The 24,787-nt window shown below is 36.0% G+C and overlaps 1 protein-coding gene across 2 annotated transcripts; it reads left to right on the plus strand.

Annotated features, from left to right (window-relative positions):
- The first annotated feature begins 479 nt into the window (after window positions 1-479).
- Window positions 480-24,119, plus strand: LOC127950672 (tyrosine-protein kinase JAK1). Of its 2 annotated transcripts, none has more exons than XM_052547838.1 (24): window positions 480-593; window positions 856-1,044; window positions 1,978-2,101; window positions 2,204-2,342; window positions 2,428-2,579; window positions 3,295-3,634; window positions 4,298-4,486; window positions 4,582-4,739; window positions 9,341-9,455; window positions 9,623-9,818; window positions 10,494-10,597; window positions 14,353-14,490; window positions 14,581-14,668; window positions 14,785-14,912; window positions 15,645-15,780; window positions 16,854-17,005; window positions 17,109-17,268; window positions 17,587-17,678; window positions 19,071-19,254; window positions 19,416-19,540; window positions 19,727-19,899; window positions 22,066-22,183; window positions 22,267-22,377; window positions 22,465-24,119. In XM_052547838.1, exons 2-24 carry the CDS (start codon window positions 921-923, stop codon window positions 22,570-22,572), a joined length of 3,354 nt encoding a protein of 1,117 aa, XP_052403798.1. In that variant the 5' UTR covers window positions 480-593; window positions 856-920; the 3' UTR covers window positions 22,573-24,119. The 2 variants fall into 2 exon arrangements, with proteins under 2 accessions (XP_052403798.1, XP_052403800.1); XM_052547840.1 differs by lacking the exon at window positions 480-593 and adding an exon at window positions 628-694.
- Window positions 24,120-24,787: the final 668 nt, after the last annotated feature.

Consider the following 24,787-nt stretch of genomic DNA (forward strand, 5'->3'; position numbering starts at 1 on the left):
GTATTTATTTATCTTTGATAATGTACCGTTTTGATTTGGACTGTTTTATTGTTAAAACATGTTAGCTCAGATCCGTTAAATAACGTTACCAGATAAAACTTTGGATTTGAATATTAAAAACTGTTGAAATTAACATGAACTAGATAAAAAAAAAAAAACTTTTTATTTTATAGGCTGTCTGTCTGTCTGTATAATAACAATAAATATTATATTAGCCTAGTTCATCTTAAAATAGCCTAAGCAATCAAATTTACTGTGCAAGTTTGTATTGGGTGGAAAATCAACAAAACGACAACATTCGAGAATAGAAAATACCACAGTGTGGACATTTGAACACGCTTTCATTAAGGCCACTTCCCGTAAACACACCGGAGGTTTCGCTGGAAAATGATGCAGAGTCTTTCTCAAGAGGACTGTCTCATGACTGTTACAGTCATTGACAGAAACGCGACTGAATTAAGGGTTAAATAGAGGTGACGTCAACGTCAAGCAGCCAATCAGATTCAGTGTGCCGGTCACGTCAGTTTTCCGAATCTCGTCATCATCAATTTCTTCGGAAGAGAATCTCGCAAAGACGACCTTTCGACGTTAAGGTAAGATTCGTTTTCCACGATTTCTATCTTTTTTAAGTTAATTCGATGTCGCTGTAATAATCCAGACACACCAATGTCAGTCAGAAATAGATGAGAAATGGGTGAGTCGTGAATTGAGCTCTCCAGCGAACTTTCAGTTTCTATTAAACGGTCTGTAAAGAGTCCAGGTGTTCTTAAAGAACATGCTTTACCGTGTTTCAAAGAGGGAAATGTTGTTCTGTGCCATATGTGCGATGACAGAATCTTATTTTAACATACTTAGGACATTGTTGGAATGGAATATTGCCGGGACCTCATAAATAAAGCGCTGAAAAACAAGAAGTAGCCATGGCCTCAGTGATATTACAAGGGCTCGAGATACATTTTTACTTGCCAGAGACACACCAGATCATTCATCTCTCAGGAAGTTTCACAGCTGAGGAGCTGTGTGTTGAAGCGGCCAAGAAGTTGGGTAGGTTTTTCGGCTATTCCACAAAATAAACACTGCAATCATCACAACCCTTACGAAAAAAGTAGCATACTTCAAGTTTATTTTACTAAGTAAAGTTTTATACTTAAGTATATACTTAATTTAAGTATATTTTAAGTATACTTCATGTAGCAAGTATACAAATATCAGTGTTCTAGTAGTATACTTGTAAGTGTACTGTTTCAATACTCATTGGGATTAATTTGGCCCACTTTCTAGTATATAAAAGTATACTTTAAGTATAACAGTAGCAAACTTTGAGTACACAACTAGTTTACCTCTATGTTTGTAGATTGTACTGCAGTTATACTAAAAGTGAACTTAAGTTATAGGTACACTGATAGTTTACTAATTAAATACTTTGTACACTTTGAAGTATAGTCTCAGTAAACTATACTGCAAGTACTGTATACTCATTAGTTTTCTTTAAGTGAACTTCAACATCATACTTTAAGTATACTACTATGTCCCTATTTAGATTTTATTTTATATATATTTTGTTACATGTATATCTGAACATCCAAAACATCCAAAGAAAGAACCGGGTATCTGCTTGCAAACAAAACCATTTTATTCAGATGATTGTGTTACATGTGGTAGTATCTGTTGTTACTTTTTTCTTTTTCACTTGTGTTTTTTTTTTGGAAATTTCCTTGCAGAAGATGTGTACTAGCGCCCTCTATCTTATAATAATGAAAACACGGATTCTAGGAGTATAGCTCAAATATATTTAGACTTTTTGTAAGTTTTAATTCAAGTGTACTTACATGTCATTTGTAAGTATATTTACGAGGAGTACATAAAGTAAACTAAAAGCATACTTTCCTATTTTTAGTTTAAAAGAAGTATACTAATAGCACACTTGAATAAACTCCTTTTTCCTAAGGGAGACTCAATAATGTCTTGCTATTACAGGTATTTCTCCGCTGTGTAGCAGTTTGTTCGCCCTTTATGATGAATTTAGCAAGATCTGGTATCCACCCAATCATTCATTCACTATTGATGAGACTACAAGATTGAAGCTTTACTATCGCATGAGGTATTCCTGGACTTGTCTTTCTCTTTTAGTTTTCCTTCCCTGTTTTGTGTGATATCTGAAATGATGTTACATATTTATGTCATAATGACATTTGTGGGGCAGATTCTATTTTACAAACTGGCATGGGACATCTCCTCTCAAGACATGTCCTCCGGTGTCCAGACACTGTCTCAAGCGAGGGACGGGGTCTACAGGAACAGCTGTTCTGGATGTAGTTTCACTTACGTACCTCTACGCACAGGTACAATGACAGAAACATTGCCTGCTTTTAAAGGAAGTGCTGTTCAAGAAAGTATTGGCTGCTAATTTGAATGTGTGTTTTGCAGAGTCAGTGTGACTTTCAGAATGATCTGGCACCACTGCGCATCGGTCGTGATGAGAATGAGGTCCAGCAGATAGAAAATGAGTGTTTGGGGATGGCGGTGATGGCCATCTCCCATGATGCCATTGAAAAAAACCTTCCTGTCTGTGATTTTGAGTAAGAGCATTTTAAGAGCAAGAGTATTTTAGGCTACTTTTTTTAGTCTTTAAAGCATATTTTTTATGACTCAGACTATTGCAAAAATTTCTTAAATATAATTTTTATTACATTTTTTTTCTATTATTTTTTTCTTCATATATTATGTATTTATTTTTTTATAACTAAAGATAAGGTAAAGTACAGAAAAATAATTTAAATTAATAATAATATTTTATTTGAATATAATAAATATTAAATAAAGACAATACATGACAGATAAAATAAACAAAAACATTAACCAAGCAAGCAAAGACAAATCTAAAACAAAGTAAATAAATAAAAAATCGGATTAAAAAAAAAAACTAAATAAAACCTGAAAAAAGAGAATCACCAATGAAAAAAGTAACATTTTATTATGTTCCCAGCAAACATAAAATTCAAATAATTACATGTTAATTCTAAAAGCATAAAAAAAAGAAAATAAAAAAATTCTTTAACTGCCCTTATTCTGATATACAGCACATGATCATGTAGACTCCGTATTGTTGGAAATGTGTATCCTTATGGTGCTGTTGTCACTGAGATAGAGTTTACAGGTGTAAAGTTGAATTTTTGCCATCAGTTATCTCTGATTTCACCCCATTGTGATCTGAGAAACAAATCCACCAATAAGGAGTAATTATATAACTATTAACTGCCTGTAATTTTCACTGTTTCACTTTATCATTGTCAGGTACAAGAATTACATCCCCAAGGTCCTGTACAAGTCCATACGTAACAGGAACATTCTCACACGTATGCGCATCGCCAACGTCTTTAAAGTGTTCCTTGAGGAATTCACCAGGAATACTGTGCAAGGCAACAAGATCAAAACCCATGACCTGAAGGTCAAATATATGTCTACTTTAGAGACTCTAACGAAAAACTTTGGTGAGGAGGTGTTTGAACCCTCTTCTCTCATCATACATGAAAATGAGCAAATGATCACAGACTCCAGCAGTGCTGCTGGTGTTCATTACAAGATCCTGGTGTCTGGCATCTCCGGCATTCATTGGTGTAAAGTTCCCATTGAGGTAAGAATGTAGAAGTACAAATAATAGCCATAGTACATCATTGAGGTACATTTGAAGAAGTTTTTATTTTCATTTTCATATTATTAATGAATATTTAACATTTTTAATTTGTAATAATTTTGTTAGTTTTTTTTTAATGTCTATATAGTTTTTTCACACTTTTTCTTTTTATTAAAGTTTTAATTTTAGTTTAGTTCATCAGGTAAAACTAAAGAAAAATGAGAAATGTTGTCATGCAAATAGCTGGAAAAAATAAATTTAATTGTAAATGTATATGTAATTTTTATATTTGATTTTATTTCAGTTAACTTTTTTTTTTTTTTTTCAGTGGTTTTAGTTTTAAACATTTTATAACCCTGGTGCTTCATAATATTAAACATTTTCAATATTAAATTAATTCAAAATCAAATTAAAACCTTTTTTCGGGATCCTTTGATGAATAGAACATTTAAAAAATACAGCATTTATTTTAAATAAATTTTCGTTACACTGTAAATCTATTTGATCAATTGAATGCATCCTTGATGTATAAAATTATTAATCTTCGAAACAAACACCTCCCCAAACGTCTGAATGGTAGTGTCAGTGCTGTAGTTTCACACTTTAATATTTCTATTTGTTCTAACTCTGCAGTTTTTTAATGTCACATATTTATTTTTTAAGGCCAGTTCTGATCTGTGGACCAATCAGCAGAGACGTAAATCAAAGAGAGACAGTAAGAAACTGAGTAAAGTAGTATCACATGATGAAGAAGAGGACAGATGGACACTCTTTTCAGACTTTAATGAGATAACGCATCTTGTCATCAAATACTCTGTGGTTACCATCCACAAACAGGACAATAAAAACATGGTGAGGCTTACCGTGAGATCTGTGATCAGTTTGGCTCATTTAGGGGAAATCAGAACCTTTCGTAAACCCAGTTTTGTGTTTGTGATCTTCTTCAGGAGCTGAAGCTGGCATCCCATGATGAGGCGCTGTCCTTTGCCAGTCTGGTAGATGGGTACTTTAGGCTCACCGTAGATGCGCATCACTTCCTCTGCAGGGATGTGGCTCCCATCTCACTAGAAAAGAACCTACGAGAGGGCTGCCATGGTCCAATTAAGTTAGTACATGTACTGATCGTCATGCTTAAAGGGGGGGTGAAATGCTATTTCATGCATACTGAGTTTTTTACACTGTTAAAGAGTTGGATTCCCATGCTAAACATGGACAAAGTTTCAAAAATTAAGTTGTACGTTTGAAGGAGTAGTTTTGTTCCCAAAATACTCCTTCCGGTTTGTCACAAGTTTCGGAAAGTTTTTTCAGAGTATGGCTCTGTGTGACGTTAGATGGAGCGGAATTTCCTTATATGGGTCCTGAGGCACTTCTGCCGGAAGAGCGCACGCTCCCGTACAGCGAGGCTGAGCAGCACAGACATTTCACTGATCAGAGCGAGAGCGTCGCGAAAAGTCACAAAAGAAGTGTGTTTTTGGTTGCCAGGGCAAGACAACCCTGCACAGATTACCAAAAAAAAAAAAAAAACAGCATTAAGGGACCAGTGGATGGAGTTTATTAGAGCATCAACGGAGTTGTGCAAGTGTTTTTGTTTGTTCCCTGCATTTCGAAGATGCTTGTTCACAAGGCCCAGTTTGACGACGGATTTGCGTATCGTTTATTTCTTAAGGATGATGCAATCCCAAGGAAAAAGGGTCACGATCGTGTGTTGGAACCGCAGGCGGTGAGTAAAACTGCTTCAAATATCTCTGTCTCCTTGTTAGTGCGTCCCCTCCCATCGGAGACCCGGGTTCGAGCCCCGCTCGGAGCGAGTCGTTCCTGCTGCTTTCGTTCAGTTTCAGCCTCTGGATCTGATTCTGGATCATAAATAAACGGCTGAATCTGACTGTTAGCCATGGTTTGTTTTGGATGATGGGTTTTTCCTCACGGTAATGTCACAGCTTCCAAACGCTCTCAACGCAAAAGCCTATTCGCGCTCGTGATTCTTTAGCTCCGCCCACACGTCACGCCTCCAGGCGCTCGTGTTTTTCCGGGAAAAATCGGTACAGACTATCTTTCTCTTATGAATATAATAAAACTAAAGACTTTGGATTTATGAAGGATGCAGTACTACTCTATATGTACTCAAGATTAACAGGATATTGAGTGAAAACGAGCATTTCACCCCCCCTTTAAACGAATAGTTCCTCCAGAAGTGATAATGAACTTGTATTGTTCCAAACCCTGAATGTCTTTCTTCCTTCTGCAGGACACAAAAGGAGATTTTTTTTAATAAATATTCATGCTACATAAACTGCTAAGACTAGTCTTAAAAATTTAAAGGGGTCTTGTTATGCTCTTTAACAAAGTTTTGATTTTGTTTTGAGGGTGTACTAGAAAAGGCTCTCATACTAGGTTGCTCTCATACACATATTTTACATGATTACAATACCTCTCTCCCCAGTCTGGCATGAACGGCTCGAATAGTTCCTGTTTCAAATGAAGTGGAATACGAGATGTGCCATTTTATTGCTTGTTGTCCCACAGTACAGTATAATAGCTTATTTTATTCACCGTAACAACCAATCTTGGTTTTAAATTAGACAACGTGGAATATAATTATCTTCTTTTTTCCATATTGATTACTTTTGCCATCATCTAGTGCTTATCCCTAAAAAGGGCAAATGTGAATGAGATTTGTAAGCTGTGGCAGAAAGTCATACAGATTTGGAACGATGTGAGGGTAAATGACAAGTTCATTTTCAGTATGCTCTTTATATTATTTGTACACGACTGTTCAAAAGTGAAGGGTGAGTAAGATTTCAAAATGTTCTTTATAGAAATTAATAGTGTTAAGTGACAGTTAAGACATTTTTAATGTTAAAGAGCATGAAAATGTGTCCATCTTCTACTCATCCATCAGGTGTACGTGACTTTCCTCTTTATAGAATAATCCAGTCGGAGTTGTATGACGATGTGCAGGCAGAAGACGTATGCGTCACGCGCGGACCTCTGGGAAATGTAGGAGCAAAGGAAACAAAGTTTCTTTAGCAAAAGAAAACCAACTCCTCTTGGCTTATTTTGAAATCCTCAGACACTTTTCTTTACAAATCCTCATTTTGTGCTTCTAATTCATGACCAGCGTTTTGTTTTGTTCTCTCTCTGCACTCATCACTAACCACACTGCGCTGACAAGCTACAACATTCGCCTACACATCTTCCAGTTCACCACAGCCAGCAGAAGTGAGGAAAAAAGTGTTTATTACATGTGAAATCTGGATATTCATAAAAAAAAATTAATAAACATGGATTCGCTACAGGGGCCTTTATTCACCCCCTGGAGCCGTGTGCGGGAAGTTTTATTACCGATGCGTGCACTTTCTTTCACGTTTTCTGAACTGTTGACAACGAACGTCTGCTTAACCCATTGAAAGGCTTGGGAAAACAAGGACAATTTTTAATATAACTCAGATTGGATTATTCTGAAAGAAGTCACATGCACCTAGGATGCTTCAAGGGTGAGTAGAAGATGGACAAATTTTCATTCTCAGGTGAACTAACCCTTTAACAAAGATTTTGCTGTGAAAATTCACCTTTGATCACAGGAATAAATTACAAGTGTGGATGGGGCGCGTCCCTTATCCAGCAGCTCTTGCAGAATAATTAGCATGCTAGACATGTCACATGAAAACGTGTCCACTTGCCATGCAGTGCACCAGCTGAGGAATTCTTACCATTTCTGGCCATAGAGTCGTCTTGTGGACGGCACCCTTGCCTCAAGAATGTTGTTGCTTACTCTCGCTGGGAGCCTACCAGACATGAAGGCTCCACAACTCTAGGCGGGGATGCCAAATCATGCCTTTCACCTGCGGGAGAAGGTCCCTCCTCAATAGGATGGGCCACAGGGCCATCGTTACCTGCTGCATCAGCTCTGGAAACCAAGCCTGGTTCTTCCAGAGCGGAGCTACTAAGAGGTGGGAGCATTTGGTTTCCTTGACTTGCCTGATGATCTGGGGAGTCAGAGCGATAGGAAAAAGGAGTTATTTCTGTGCCCTGAGAAGGAGGCGAAGAACCAATCTGTATAAGGCGTGAGACCTGAGGCTGCCTTGGTGATTGATATAAGACACCACTGTCATGCTGTCTGAACGGACCAGGACGTGGTGGCCTATGAGGGCTGGAAGGAAGGAATACAAGGCTAAGGAGACTGCCAACATTTCCAGGCAGTTGATATGTAGGCATCGCTGCTAAACTGTCCAGGAACCAAATGCCAGATTGCCCTCCAACAGCATGCCCCACCTGGATTTGAGCCGCTTTTCCACCGCTGGAACTTTACCCAGGAACTAGGGACTTTGGGCTGGTATTCAGTGTTTTTCTACCACAGGGATCAGGATCTAAGTCACGGAGGTCAGTTTCCTTCTGGAGGTAACGCCATTCCTCACTGGAGAGGTCCTCCAGGGGGCTACAGCTTCGATACAGCGGTGGTCCACTCTGACCGGAAGCCTCTTCAACTGCCAAGCGTGGGGTGTGACTTGAGGCCAAGCAGCCTCTGAAAAACTCTCAGGGGGCGTGTAGTCCCTGGTGTGAGGGAAGCCGTCAATCGCTGAATTGTCAGGGACCGATCCGGCGAGATCCATACCCCCATTAGGGTGGAGTCCAGAACCATTCCCAGGTGAAGTTCGTCGCCTGGGAAACACTTGGCTCTTGCATGGGTTGATGACCAAACCGAGGCGCTCCAAGTGACTGAGCAGCAGCTCTTTGTGAGTGTTCAGTTCTGTTCTGATTCCTGGTGTCAAAACAGAAGGACTGCATACTGAAAGGCCACTCCCTTGAATGCAAATCTCAAGAACGGTCTGTGATGGAGGGCTATGTGGATGTGAAAGTAACCATCTTTCCAATTCATGGTCAAAAACCAATCCTTGGGGCAAATATGTGCTAGAATTTTCTTGACCGTCATCATCCTGAACGACTGACGCATTAGCGAGCTGTTCAGATGTCTGAGATCTAGAATGGTTCTGAGCCCGTCATCTCTCTTTGGAACAAGGAAATAGCAGCTGAGAAAGCCTGACCCGCGGTTCGCTGGGGGCACTATTTCCACAGTGCCTTTTGCAAATAATGCTTGCACCTCCTGCAAGAGAACAATAGCTTCATTGTCCGGGACAGAAGATTGAACAATGCCTCTGAATCGGGGCAGCCTACGAGCAAACTGCAGTGAGTAGCCTCATCAATTTTTTTCGCAGCCTCTGTGCGGGCACAGCCGAGGCATCGTGCAAAGCCCCTTGCATGAATCACACTCGCGGTGCAGCATTTGGAACAACGCACACTGGTAATTTGCTCATTGGAAATTGCTTTTTGCTTGGATGTCCGATATCAGCAGTGAAGCTTGTGTTCACTGCTTCGGCTTCTTCCACGGCAGTGAGCAGACCTGGAGCTTCTTCCAAGGCTTTTACTTGCAGAAGTGTCAGCGACGAGATGATCCTCATCGCTGAAGGAGAATAATCTGATGAAAGGCGCTACGGGCTGACTTATATAGCGGTCGGACTCGCCCCTTTTGACGGGCTAAACCACCATTGGTTTGTGCAGCTACACAAATGTGAACATATCAGGCTTCAGCAGAAAGGAAAAAAGGATTTTTACCATACATAACAGGAGTGAATGTTCGAAAGGGAACTGTCTAATATACAAATGATCTTTGGACAGCTGATGTAATTGTATCTCTTTTGTACCCCTCAGTACTGAATATGCCATCCATAAACTCAAGCAGGAAGGTTATGAGGAGGGCATGTATCTGCTGCGCTGGAGCACTCACGACTTCGATCATGTTCTCCTGACTGTCATATGTAACGAGGTACTATTACTATCGCTTTATTAATGTATATGCTGCTTTTGGATGAAACCTAAAAGTAAAAATTCAGTATGTCAAGCAAACACAGAAGAAACAAACAGACATTATATGTAAATACGTTTGTGTTTCACCCAGAGTAAGTAACACAAAAACTGACCTTTTTATTCTAGAGGGATTGTCATGGTAGCATCACCAAAACCTTCAAGAACTTCCAGATTGAGGCAAGCGCACAGGGCTTCCTCCTGACTGGGACAGATATTGTGAAGCCCACTCTGAGAGAGCTGACGGACCACCTGTCTGGCCAGAGTCTCACAACAGACCAAACCAGCTTAAGACTTGAGCGTGGCTGTCCACCCCAACCCAAAGGTACTGGAGCTTCACACCAACAGTGATATTTCAAATATAGATAGCTAGCGGTTTATAATCTGTCTTCTTAATAAAATCATTTCATTTTAGTTTTAAACTGCACTAGATTTTTATTTTCTAAAACATAAATGTGGCATGAATATGTACAGTATGTAGGGAACAACAGGATAAAAATAAATCCTGCAGGAAACACTAGTATGATCAAATTAATTGGCATGCAACGTAATGAAAGTGAAGATGTTTTATTTGTAATTGGTTGTATACCTAGTGAAAAAATAATATAAAAAATGTATTTTAAATATTTTTTGCATGTTAAGTATACTACAAATACATTTACATTTTTATTTGCTTAATATATTTATTATAAATATAATTGTGCAGAAGTCCATCTAAATACATACCGAAGTATATTTAACTGTGCAGTAAAAAAGTGGTAATATTGCAAGTATACTTCAAGTACACTCTTAATATCTTGCATATTCAAAGATCATTCAATCATCATCGTTAAAACACATTTTAAGCTTAATATTAAGAAACGTGCATTGTGCACAAGTAGTAATCTAAATAAATGTTTTTTTTTTTTTGCTAGGGATGTTAGATTATTATTGTGCTAAAATCATCCTTGTTTTAGAAGATGGCAGAAACATGAATAATCTTTCATTTACTTCTTCACAGAGCAATCCAACCTTGTCATGGTGACCAGGAAAGATTCAGCATTGCCACAATCCTCCCTAAATAATGCAGTCATCCATAAGATCCTCAGAAATGACATTACCCAGGTTGGACATCTAAAAACTATTTGCTTGTATGCATGATGTGAATAAGTCAAACCGTTTTCATAGAAAACAAGCAAATTTCTCTATAGTGAGAAGTTTTCTTATATTTCACTTCTGGTCATATGCTCTACATATAACCATGTATGTGACAAAAAAAAATCTTGAATCTTGATGTTATTTCCTGGTGCATCCTGCTTGAAGATCCGACCTAAACTGGGATCTGTGGTTTGGAAAAGTCATTGGTTTCTAGCTGGTGTTTGCTGATCAAGCAACCATTATGCTGCACTGCTAAAACCGAAGTAGTATTTTATGTAAAAGATAACAATTATGACAAACAGAACATTGACCATGTTTAACCAGCTTCTGTTTTTACATATTTTTTAAATAGTATTTTTTATGGAAGCATGATTCTTCCACTGAATAAAAAAAGATTCAAGATTTTTATTCATCACATACACAATTATTTAGAGCATATATAACTAGCAGTGAGTCAGGTCCGCTCCATGGACAGTGCTATTATTAAAGAATACAACACAGATGAAAAGATACATAAATATAGATATGAAAGAATTAAAAGTAAACAATAAAAATATAAGAACAAAATATTTTTAAAAATATTTTTGTGTACTGTAGAATTAAATATAGATTAGAAAATAATGTGCATGAAAGTATACTGTAGTTATATAAATAATAAGATTCACAGGAATGTACAAGAGGCAAATGTTTCTCTTGCAAATCTGAGTTTCACAATGCTGACTTATGAGGAAAAAAAAAAAGAGAAAACAACAGAAATAAAGGTCAGAATTGTGACATAAATACTCGTAGTTCTGAGGAAAAAGTAAAAATTAAAAGAAAAGTTTGTATATTGACACAAACACTCACTATTTGGAGGAAATTATTCCGTGGTGAATTGCGTGATGTAAGCACAAAATTCAGACAGGGTTCCCACAGGGAAGCCGCCATCAATACACAGAGTATTTAAATCTCTCTCTCCTCAACCTGTGAACAGTCAAATCTGACTCCCGCAGCTCGTGTCGAATTCAGGGTTGCCAAGTCCGCATTTTTTTTTCTTCCTATTGCTACTTTTAAACTGTTAATGGGTTGATTTCCTCCCGTGGGTTAAAGGTTTGAAATTTTGCTGAATTACATTTGACTAAAATGCTTGTATTGAAACATTTAGAATTCTGCCCATGATAAAACTGTGCTAGATGTTAAGTTTTGTGAAGGAGGGCCACTGGTAGGAAGATGTTTTAGCCGTGTTTATGATCAATATGCATAACAGTGACTGTAAAATCTGTATTTTAGGAATGGAAATTACATATTTTGTCACTTTCATGGAAATCAATGTTGAATGTTGAAACTTTGCTTGTTAGGATAATGTAAACCCATGAGGCAAGAGAAGCTAAAAAGCATATTCATATATCTTAAAACTTCTGGTTACATGAGCCTAAGCTCTTTTCAATAAAATCCATGCAAAATTAATATCAGATCATTTTAGAATACAATATAGGATGAACTGAATATTCTTCCGTTTTATGCAAAACAGAAGTACAACAAATAGAATATCAGATCTCTGTCATGTGGCAAAAAAATTATGCGAAAATTTATTGTGTTTGACGCATGAAAACTGTAACCAATGTATCTTACAAGATAACACGATGTAACCGCGTTCTCACTTGAAATGTGTCCCCACATTAAGTCCTTGAATTTGAGGATATTGGACCTGGGAAGTCCTTGAAAGGTCATTGAATTTTTAAGTTAATCAAGGTGTGGGACCCACTGATCTATATATATAACTGGATCGCTCATCGTGTTCTAAACTGCCAACAGGCAGTGAAGCCACCGGAAGTGTTCGATCCGCCATCTTACTAATCCCTACCAGCAGAGAGCACCATAGACAGTAAAAGAAATGGACACAGCGACCCCATTGGAACTCAATTGAGACAAATGAAGCCCAGTTTTAGCGTTTTTTAGCACTTCCGTTTCTGACGCGCAGACTCAAACGAAGCTTGACGACGTCAGCAACCTGTCTGGCAGATGTAAATCTTCTAGTAGCTGTGCGTGCAAACTGCCATCGTTAATCTTGCAGAGACGGCGAGTTTGAGCGGGGAGTTCTTTGTCGTGAGTGAGCAGGAGTAAGTATTCTGATTAATTATTTTGTATAGTATTTTAAAATGTAACGCCAGTACGCCATATTAAGTTAATTGCCTGCGAGCTTCTCCTCCTGTCTGTACGGTAATGCGACAGAGAGCCGAGTGGTTATGACGCAATCGTTAGCCTATTTTTTACAAAAACTGTTTATACGGAGCCATAATGTAACATAGAAGGTAATGGAGCCCTTTATACATTGTCGTGTATCTTTAGAAATAAATAATGGACAAACAGAGTCTTTAAACGCCTCAGATGTAAAGTTATTCTCTGTCAAAGTGACGCCAAAATGAATGGGAGTCAATGGGAATGCTAACGCAAGTGAAGTTCTGCTACAAGATGGCAGCCCCCACCAGACTTCAACTTCCGGTCGAGTTCCTTGCCCCTTGGAGAGCACCATTGAGTTACATTCAAACCGCTGTCCTAAAATAACTCGATTTGAAGCTGATCAGTCAAACGGGACTCGTTTTTATGTTATGTATAATATAGTAATGTTTCCTGCAGATGTTATCTGCAGTGTTTAAGGTCTTTTGGGACAGTATAAGCGATATATTTAAATCGTGTAGGTGGGTGTGTCTGCTGCGCGCTGACGACACAGGTAACTGATCAAACACAAAAAATAATTTACTATCTAGGAAATAAAGCTTTGTATTTATTTCTTAAATCCGTACTGTATATAGTCAGTTATTTCTCTGAATAAATTCAGATTTCAGAACGAACACTTTGTAGTTTGTTATATGTGTTGAGGTCGTGTCCGTCTGATGTTTATCATGTTCATGATGCTCACTACTGTAATTAACATAGCTTTTTAATAAGTAGGGGAAATTTCCGACATTTAAAAAATAACCGCTTTCATGCCTAGGGTGTTCGCACTGTAATAATGTACAAAGATACTTCATATTTATAAACGCTGACTTGTTAGGTGATGTTTTCTCATTAAAATCATACAAATTCCTATTAATTCAATGGAACTTTTTCCCACACTAGGGATTACCAATATGGTGGCGCGGCGGCTTCACTTTAATGACGTCATGAGCAATCCAGTTCTATATTATAGATCAGTGGTGGGACCCTGTTCAGAGAAAAAAAGTTGCAATTGTGTAGTTGATAGAACTAATTGAGAATTGGCGTGCTGTGGTCTGTGTGTACAGTGCGCACATTGAGAGCTGTGTCTCTGACATCGCAAGGAATTTATTTTCATAACTTCTTGCCCTTTAACAGACAAATACATCTGTCTATTTAGAACATTCAAGTGATTTTGATGTGTCACGGGCAATGTGCAAGCCTCTTATTTTCTTTCTGCATCTTGAATGGACAAATACATACAAATGTTTGTCAAATACCCATCTTGGCATGTATCCTTGAAAACAGTTAAGTGTTTTAAGTGTGTTCAAGGGAACCATGCCTAGTGTGAGTACACCCTAAAGCATTGTTTAGTTTGTATCTTTGTATCTATATATTCTACAGTATAACTTATGGTATATGGTGAAGCAGCTTAGATTAGTTATTGTGTTAGAGTTAAAGTTGGATATTGCAGCAGGGTCATATATAAATAATAATGGAGCCTAGAAATAGACAGCAATGTATTGAAACTGTTATTTATAAAACAGGAGAAACACTTGGGCCAAGGCACCTGCACAAACATATATTCTGGGAAGCTGAGTTTGACAAATGAGGATGATGACGGTTTGGAAGGCCATGAGGTGGTGGATGTGGTTCTGAAGATGCTGGCAGCAGGACACATTTCTGTAAGATGCACCACATCTATTGATACATACAGTAGGATATAACTCTCCTACTGGTAATTGCTTTCACAAATCCTGCTCTACTGCTCCTAGGCCTTCCTGGACACAGTCAGTGTAATGCAGCAGATTTCACATAAAAACATGGTTCTGATGTATGGCGTATGCATGCACAGCATGGACAGTAAGTGTACCCGCTCCACCAGACAAAACTGCAGCAATACTTATTTTGTATTTGTAAAGTTAAAGAAATAGTTGAGCTTTGACTGCAGATGATCTCATGTCTCGTTGTTCTGTCAGTCATTATGGTGGAGGAGTTTGTTCAGCACGGCCCTCTGGATCTGTTCATGAGAAATCATCGCTCTCAACTCACGCCCTCCTGGAAGTTCCAAGTGGCAGAGCAACTCTCCAGTGTCCTCAGTTATTTGGTACAATATTTAAATTTGAATTGTTTCACCCTTGTTTACATTTTGCAAACTATTTATAACTTATGGCTTAGTGTTTTTTTGACTTGAAATAAAAATGTGAATTTAAGGTGTAAACATCTTAAAAAAAATAATTGTAGGTTAGTTAAAACGTTTTAGTTTTGAATCAATGGTATTTTTGAATTATTTAGCCATAGTAATATTGTAGTATTTATTAGTATTTTGAATTAGCTTTTATTTTTATATTTTCAGTTCTTTGTTATATTTTTTTAGTTTTAGCTTACCGTGTACTGTAAAGTATACAATATTTAGCATCTTTTTTTATTATAATAATATCTTAATAACAATGAAACAATCAAGCATGATTACGACAAACTGAATTTCAGCCTTTTAAAGACACTGGACAGTTGCACAACCTAGAGATTTAGGTCAGTAAAAAGTATAGAAACTAATTTATACAAGTCAGTTCATCAAAGAACATATGTTTTTAAATCATTGTCTGTATGGACAGCATTTTAATGTATTTTTCAGTTACTGAAAAACAGATTCAGACAAAAGAGATGTTTACTGTAATTATTTATGTTATTCATATATCACAACAATTACATTATAAAGTATCCATTTTCTAGGGGATAAATTGATATCCTGCTTTACTCCTAAAGTGCATATACTGTATAATTCAGAACTCTCTAATGGGATGTTTGAGGCAGAAATGTCTTATTTTCTCTCTTTCAGGAGGATAAGAAGCTTGTCCATGGCTATGTCTGTGCTAAAAATGTCCTGTTGAAGTTGGATGGTCTGGAAGGACAATGTGGTCCTTTCATTAAACTGAGTGATCCTGGACTGTCCATCACTGTGCTCAGCCAAACAGGTAACACACACTCATTCACACTCACCCAGAGAACCATACAAGCGTGCAGTGACTATTTAATAACACATATTTAACATTTAATCAAATATATTAATAGTAAAATCATTTAACCCCCATAATGCATTGAAAATCTGTTAACTATTTTTGCATTTTAGGTCCATTTGGAATGGGAATTTTATAAAATATAATTCATAGTTTTATTTTTTTTATTTTTTTAAACCAATCAACAACTTCTAATTAATGAGTAAATGTGAAAAAAATGTCAGTTTTGAATGTTACCTGGTTATTACTGTGTTATTATTGCATTTTTATTTATTAAAAAACAGTGTAAAATGTCAAATTACACGTGAAAAAAAACTGTTTGATACTATAAACTGTAGTGAAATTAAAACTATTTCAGTAATCATAAATCATTGTATGTCACAATCATAAGAACATCGGATAATTCTGATCTGATAATAACCAGTATTAACCCCATTAGAATGAATGTAATGTGAATACATTTCTTTGAATTTAAAATAATTTTCTAAGAAAACAGCATCAAAACAGCAAATACTACTCTGAAATGTTTCCAGACACAATAAATTCATTTTACTTGCATAAACTTAAAACTTTCACCTTCAGATGAAAAAAAGTGATCAATTTTGCATGCTGCAATGGTTTGTCAATAGGCGTATATATTAATATTTCTTTTTAACAAAGTTTAGTCCCAAAAGTGTGTAATATAATAAGGGACCAGGCTAAATATATTTACAAAACCCTTTTGACACTAATATAACTTCAAAGATCATATTACAAAAGTATTTTCGACACCTAGTGGGACTCCATACATACCCGGGTCCCAAATGAGCTAAAAGTTTAACTCTTGTATATATCTTAAAAAATAACTGTAAATTTTTTTTATTTTGAGGGTCTTAGAATAAAAATTAAAAACTTTTTTTTTATATATCTCTTTCAGGTCAAAACAGACCCCAATGCATTAAAAGGGTTAAATAATAATCAGTATATTGTGTATTGACTTTACTACATGACAGTTTTGCGCTGCTAACGCTCCTGATTGTGCCTGTGCTCAGAGTGTATTGACAGGATCCCCTGGATCGCCCCAGAGTGTGTTAAAAACCCCAAAGCGTTGAGCATTGCAGCAGACAAATGGGGGTTTGGGACCACGCTATGGGAGATCTGCTACAATGGCGAGGTGCCTCTGCGTGAAAAGAAACTCTCAGAGGTGCCAGACTCAGATCCTAAGATCACTCTACATTTATCCAGCAGCTGTTTTATTGTTTCTGACTATAACACTTTTAATCTAACATCTGTGTGTGCATAAACAGAAAGAGCGATTCTATGAGGTGTGCGGTACTCTGGTCACACCCAGCATCAGTGAACTGGCTGATCTGATCACACAGTGCATGAACTATGACCCCAAGAAGAGACCGTTCTTCAGAGCCATAGTGAGAGAGCTGGGACGCATCAAAGAGCAGCACGAGAAAGGTATCTGTCACATAATATCACACCATCATCACAAACACTAACAGTCTTTACCTCCTCTTTATGGAGTAGATAAAAAAAAAAAAATTGTCAGCAATTACATACAAATTTAAATATTTCAAAAAAAAAGAAAGAAGGAAAATATTTTGATTTAAAAAATATCATGACAGTTAAGCACACTTACAACCTTCATTTACAAATTCCGTTCTTATTACTCTTACTAAAAAGTGTGTTATTTAATTGTTAAAACACAGTTTAAAGTAACCTTTGTAGTTGTATTTATATACATTACTGAATTTATTGTATTTTTTTTATTTACAGCGCTTCACCTTATGGAGGCAATTCCTCCGCAGGAGACTGATCCTACAGATTTCAAGAGAAGATTTCTCAAGAAAATCAGAAAACTTGGAGAGGTACTGAATTTTTCCTGGTTTATGATTGTCACGTACTGTTACTTTTCCCTAGTCAAAGAAAGGAACATGATGTACATGATTTCTACTGGATTGTATTGGAAATAGGGGTCGACCGATATGTGTTTTTTCACAGCTGATGCCGATATCTTGGAAAGCAGGGGGAGCCGATAGCAGATATGATTTTTTTAATTATTATTAGTAATATTTAAAAAATGTGAAATTATTTGACAATGGATTAAAAAGTGAATGTGTAAAAGAACCATGCTTATACTTTAGATGGCGGTATTTTTCACAAATAAATAGATATTAAATACAAATATAATAATAAAAAAAAGGAAGTAAACACTGTAACCAACAAAGCACTCAGTATTCTGGGAAATTTGTATGCACTGGGAATCATATTTTTCAAATATTTATTTAAATTATTTAAATGCATTTTTGCTTAACGCTAACAGCAAACAAGAAAGTGTTATAATCTTTGCCTTTCTATTACTATAGGCCTAATATAAAAAACAGTCGTTATAATACTTTCTGTATACATTCATTCCTTTCTTTAAATGTTCTATCAGAATTATTAGACGGATATTTGAAAAATGACAATTATCTGCCGATATATCGGTCGACCACTAGTTGAAAAGTACTAAAAGTTCTTGGAAATGTTTTTATAGAATTTATAGAACATAGATTTTTTTTCAGAAGATATTTTAGTTCCCAATCAGTGTTACTCTAGTATTATTTATAAAGTTTTAATATATAGTAATCCGTATATAAAATTAGCTTTGATTTTATATTCTATGCTTTATTTTATTTTTATTTTATATATATATATATATATATATATATATATATATATATATATATATATATATATATATATATATATATATATATATATATATATATATATATATATATATATATATATCTTTATTCTAATACATTTTTCACAGTTCAAATTTAATTTGATTTCACTTAGATAATAAGGCATCATTTCATTTCATCTAATATTAAATGTTTTGGTTTATTCCATATTTATTTATGTTAACGAAAATTATTGTTAATTGATTTTTGTTTCAGTTTTATTTAACAATAACAACACTATTGTTCCGAAATGATTATTATGATTACCAGTAACCCCAGTAGGCCAAGACCAGTTTACAGGAAGTTTACAGTATATTATAGATTTTTTTGAGATTTCAATAGGAATAAGGTACAAATTGCATCAGAATTCCGAACTACTGATTCTAATTGGAAATCTGGACCAAGTTAAAACATTCTCACACTTGATTCATTCACAATGAGATATCTGCTTTTCCTCTCATCCCTCCTAAATCCCATAATCCCATGTTCTTGATTCATTATCTGCTTCTGTTCTTTATCAATCTTGTCCAGGGTAACTTTGGGATGGTGGAACTGTGTCTGTATGATCCCAAGGGAGATCAGACAGGTGAGCTGGTGGCGGTCAAATCTCTGAAAACAGAAAATGAGAGCAGCAACCTGAGGAGAGAGATCAGCACCATCAGAAACCTGTACCATGAAAACATCGTCAAATACAAAGGCATCTGCAATGACGAAGGTAAGGCATGAGCACAGCCACAAACACAAAGGACCTGTTTATACACAATGTTTACATCGCCTTCTAATCTTGATGGCTTTATACCTCTGTTACAAATGAATATATCGCCCATTTATATGTACTTACTGTATTATTGCTTGGGGTGAATGTGTGTCACTCAGGAGGAGCGAACATCAAACTCATTATGGAGTACTTGCCCTCTGGAAGTCTGAAAGAATACCTGCCCCGTAACAAATCCAAGACTGATCAGAAGAGACTGCTGCATTATGCTCTTCAGATATGTCAGGTAATGTAGCCATAACCACAGATATATAGATAGCTTCAGCCATTTTCACTTATATTCAGATATTATTTGTTACTTAAGTTTCCAAAATGTTGTTTTTTTATATATACTGCACAATAGAAGCAATCACTATCACTATAACTGACATCTTTTGGGTTTGAATCAGTATAAATATTGTGTGTTTATCAGGGTATGGAGTACCTGGGATCTCAAAACTACATCCACAGGGATCTGGCAGCGAGAAACATCTTGGTGGAGAATGAAGCACTTGTAAAGATCGGGGACTTTGGTCTGACTAAGAGCATCAAAGATGATAAGGAATATTACAAAGTGACCGAAGAACAGGACAGTCCTGTGTACTGGTAAAGAAAAACTCATTCCTGCTAACACTCCTTTATATATTACAATCATTATGTAAATCACTGTTTAAAATTTTTGCTTATAAATTTGTTTAATATTTCTATAAAGGACAAATGATTTATACATCTGCTAAAGCTATTACCTGTTCCCTATGAATTCAAACACCTACAGTACCATGATGAAAATGCAACAAATTGTGCTTTCTGAATATTGTACTTTATTAATTACATTTATAAAGTGTGTGTGTGTGTGTGTGTATGTGTGTATATATATATATTAGTGGTGGGCCGTTATCGCCGTTAAAGTGCTGCGTTAACGCGAGACTCTTATCGGCCGATAAAAAAATATCGGCGTTAATCTATTCTCAAAGTTGGGTTGGGAGCAAGCTATGATGACTTTCACCTTGATATTTTATATAACCGACTGGTTGAGGCCAGCCTAACGGACAGCGACACTGAACCGAGCTCTCTTCTGCGAAATTCTCCTCAAAGTCCCTCCTGCACCGGAACGAACAAATACAAATTGCAGTTTGAACAAACAACAAGATGTGAAAGAGCCCGATTCAGTACTCGTGGTGTTCTGGTGTTCAGGGCTCACGCAGAGAAAGGCGTCTCGAGACGCTAAAAATAAGCGTTTTCAAGTGTTTTGATCAAAACACTAGAATATCGTATTTGCTTATTTTTGCTCTGGTGCCGACAAATACATACGAAATATGTAAAAAATATCCACCTTGGAAATTATGCTCGAAAAAACAGTCAGTTATTTCTTAGGTGAAAGTAAACAGTTGAGGAAAAAAATGGGATGTGTATTATATTTGATGCGTTCCTCGTCTCTTAAAGTGACCGCGCCTAATTTAGCGACTGGCTGCTGTAATGTTAATCCAAGAAAATGAAAATGAAAATCACTCACTGCTCTTGACTACTTAGTTTTAACAGTCAAACCAAAAATTATTCAGACACCAGATATATTTTTATATATATATATATATATATATATAGCAAAACTGTAATAATGTGAGAAATGTTGAAGGTGTCTGAATAAATGTAGGTTTCATTGTATATTTCATTTTTACATTGAAGACTATCCAGTGCTTTTTTACATTTAATTATTTAGTTTCTGTACCTTGACACCTACAAACTTGAAAAAACCGTAAACATTGTGTAAATAGCACAAATAAATAAAAATAAACGAACATACAAATTAGACCATTTCAAACAGGTACAAACCTTCACCGGGTCCCCGCTTGTGCAATGTGGAATTAGTTTACAGCTTTTTCAAGCAGTTTGTGATGCATTTTGGAAACAGGAGATGTACATTTCTAATGCACCATCTAGCTTGATAAACCCCTTCTCAAAGACTTATTATTTGTCAATTTTATTTGGGTAACACACATATTCTTAATGCCGTCGGCAGAATTCGAATGAGCCATTTTAATCTAGATTAATCTAGATGAATTTCAAGATCACAGTGAGATTAATCTAGATTAAAAAAATTAATCTATGCCCACCTTTAATATATATATATATATTATATATATATATATATATTATATATATATATATATATTATATATATTATATATATATTGATTGATATATATATATATATATATTTTTTTTTTTTTTTTTTTATAAATACATTTGTTATTAATGCATCTGATTTTTTGTGTTACACGGAGTTTTGTGCATTGTGTTTTATGAAATTGAAGTCAAAGGCCAAGAATCAGTGTCTGAGTGTCAGGTTTCAGAAATTGTGTAAAGATTTTGTGTGTAAGCAGGAAAAAAAAAAATAATAAAATAAAAAGTGAGACAAAGCTTAAATGCACAGTTGCACAGTTTCCATAGAAATATTTAGTATTAATATTTGTTTTCAGAATTGTTAAGAAATGCTTCTTGGGAATCAAATCAGCATATAAGAATGATTTCTGAAGTATCTGAAGGATTCTTTGCTGAATAGGGAAATAGAAAAGTTATTTTAAATATTAAAAACTCCTACTGACTTTTTTCATACTGTAGACAATACTTATAAATACCTTATACTAATGGTTTAAAAAACAAACGTGTTTAACAAGTGTTTTATGTCTGTAAGTCCACAGTTTCATATATTCTAGTATATGCGTTGACGTCCACTGAAGGTCCAGCTAAACCCCAGTCATGTCCTCTGTGTAGGTATGCTCCTGAATGTCTGATTAATCGGAAGTTCTACAAGGCATCTGATGTTTGGTCATTTGGGGTCACTCTCTATGAAATCATGACCTACTGTGACCGCGACAACAGCCCTCCACAGGTGAGCCTCACAAACCTGATATTGAATACATCAGGTATTATAATCACAGAGACTCATCGGATAATTCCTGGTTTCTCTGGCAGGTATTCCTCAAGACGATTGGCCGATCTCATGGGCAGATGACCATGGCCAGGCTGGTAGAAGCTCTTGAGAAAGGCTGGAGGATGCCATGTCCAGATTCATGCCCTGAAATGGTGAGATTTTCTTTTTTCCCTGTTTTTTTATTGTATTATATTACATTACAGGCAGATTCTTGAATAGACGTGTGTCTGTGGCTGCAGGTGTACACTCAGATGTACAGGTGCTGGAGTCATGCCCCAGAAAACAGAGTGGACTTCAAGGGCCTGATCAAAGAGTTTGAGTTTCTCCTCACTAGAGAAAACATCTAGCTTCCATTCATCACCTACATAATTCAGATTCATTTAGTATTTGTATGTAACTTTCTCATTATACTTCCAAAAGGATTCATGGTACTTTCTCTTTAAATCTTTGCTAGTTAATCATCTACCTCCAAAAACACTCTGTTAATACAGTGTATTCTTACTTGGTTAACACACCACTCGCACTTAAGAAGTATCAAGTACTAAAAATGTATCACTTATAAAATCTGAAGCAGCATCAAATCTAGGGCCAGATTTACTAATACCTTACACCAGTGCAAACCCTCTTTAGGCATTACAAAAAACTACTGTCAAGATCTACAAAAGACACGCAGTGAAAAATGTCCCTTTTCAAACGCAAAATTTCAGAGATTATTTCAATTAATCATGCAATGTCATTTACTAAAGTTTGGCTGTATTGGTACTATTATTTAATGCCCAAAAAGCATGTTTAACCACTGATCTATATATATAATGATCTCGATTGCAGATCAGCAATGTTGGGGGTAACGCATTACAAGTAACGCAAGTTATAACGCAGAATATATCTCAGTTACTTTTTACAAATAAGTAATGCAGATACTTTGTTTTCCCATTTTTTTATTTACATTTCCTTCAGCCTTTTACATATACTAAAATTATAACCTTTTTATAATAAAAAGAAACAAGCAAGCCAAGCCCAGATGAAAAAAAGTACTGAAATATTGTAATGCATTATTTTTAAAACTAACTGTCCCCATCAAAGTAAATTAGTGGTTTTAACCCTTTTTGCACTTGACACAATAGTTGTTAATTTGCTCTGCTCTAGGTAGACTGCATTGGTCATTGTAGAAATGATCTGGATGCATCTGTGTTCTTTAATTTGCTTATTTTCAGTAAATCACACACAGAACTATACCCTTCTATTAGTGCTTTTTTGGGATTGTGATCTCACGCCAATTTACCCTGATTAGTATATCTGGCCTATTAATGTATAAATATATGATTTATTTTTTGAAAGATAAAATGCAGAGGTGCTTGCATATCACAGGGGGCATATTTGTTATATTTACTGGATAATCTATAGTGGCTTTTCCACCAGTGGTTACGTATAAGAAACGATTCCAGTTTCCACTTCAGCTCGGTTTTGTGTGATTTCTTACTATTGCTGGTCAAGCGTGCTATTTGAGTGAAGCAAACTGAAATACAGTCACTACTTACATCTCATACCGTACTGTATGGAAACCCTGTACTTGCATTACCAGGGCAATAACTGATAAATCTGTTACAAGCTCTGTTATCAGTGCCACAGTGGAAAACCAAGCCATATCCATATCCAAAACCATAATAGTAAAGTTAAGCAATGAGAACCTGATGGTGGAAAAACGGCTTAAGACGGATAGACAGATAGATTGATCTATTAAAATGCAAGGTGCATATGTATTGTCATGAATGTCATTTCATTTTATTATTATTGTTTTAAAGCCTTTCTGATTGTTATATTCAGTTGATTGTACTGTAAACTTTTTAATTTTCAAAAAAAAAAAAATAATACACCAACACTTGTGATATCTAAATTTGTGCATACAGTTGGCCATCTATTTTTTGGAAAGAAAGGGAGTTAGTCCATTCCAGCAGTTGGTCCATTTCTTGCTCCCAGTGTTCCTGCTCATCTGGACCCAGAGTCTGGGGGGTCAGCGGGTCTAGTGGGACACACAGCAGAAACTGAGGTGAGGTGGGGTCTCTTAAAGAACACAAACAGACTGATCTACAGGAGGAATGACCTGCAGCTTGGTGCTGTGTGTAGAGTCTTCTCATGCGTTCCAGCCGCATGCGTTTCGCTGTGGTGTGTTTCTTCAGAAGCTTCTGAACAGGGCTGCACATAATGACCGTAAAACTTAGAATGACTGCACTGGAGTTTATTGTAAGGGTGTTCCAATATCAAAAAAGTATATATATGTAAAGGTGAAGCACATTATATCCACTGAATAAAATCACAGACTGATTATAGGAGTAAAGACATTACAACTAATACTTTCTATTCTGCTTTTTTATAACAAAAGGTCCTTGCATGGAAGCACATTTCCATTATACTGCATAAGAATCATAATCTGGTACACCATAATTATGACAAAAGTCAAAAGGTAAAATTTAATAAAAAAAAAAAAAACGTCAATTATGAAATTAGAACCAATTAAGACTTCTTTTTCTACTTTTTAGTTAATAATTATGACTTTAATCAAAG

This window comes from Carassius gibelio, chromosome B2, assembly GCF_023724105.1.
Source record: "Carassius gibelio isolate Cgi1373 ecotype wild population from Czech Republic chromosome B2, carGib1.2-hapl.c, whole genome shotgun sequence".
Lineage (NCBI taxonomy): Eukaryota > Metazoa > Chordata > Actinopteri > Cypriniformes > Cyprinidae > Carassius > Carassius gibelio.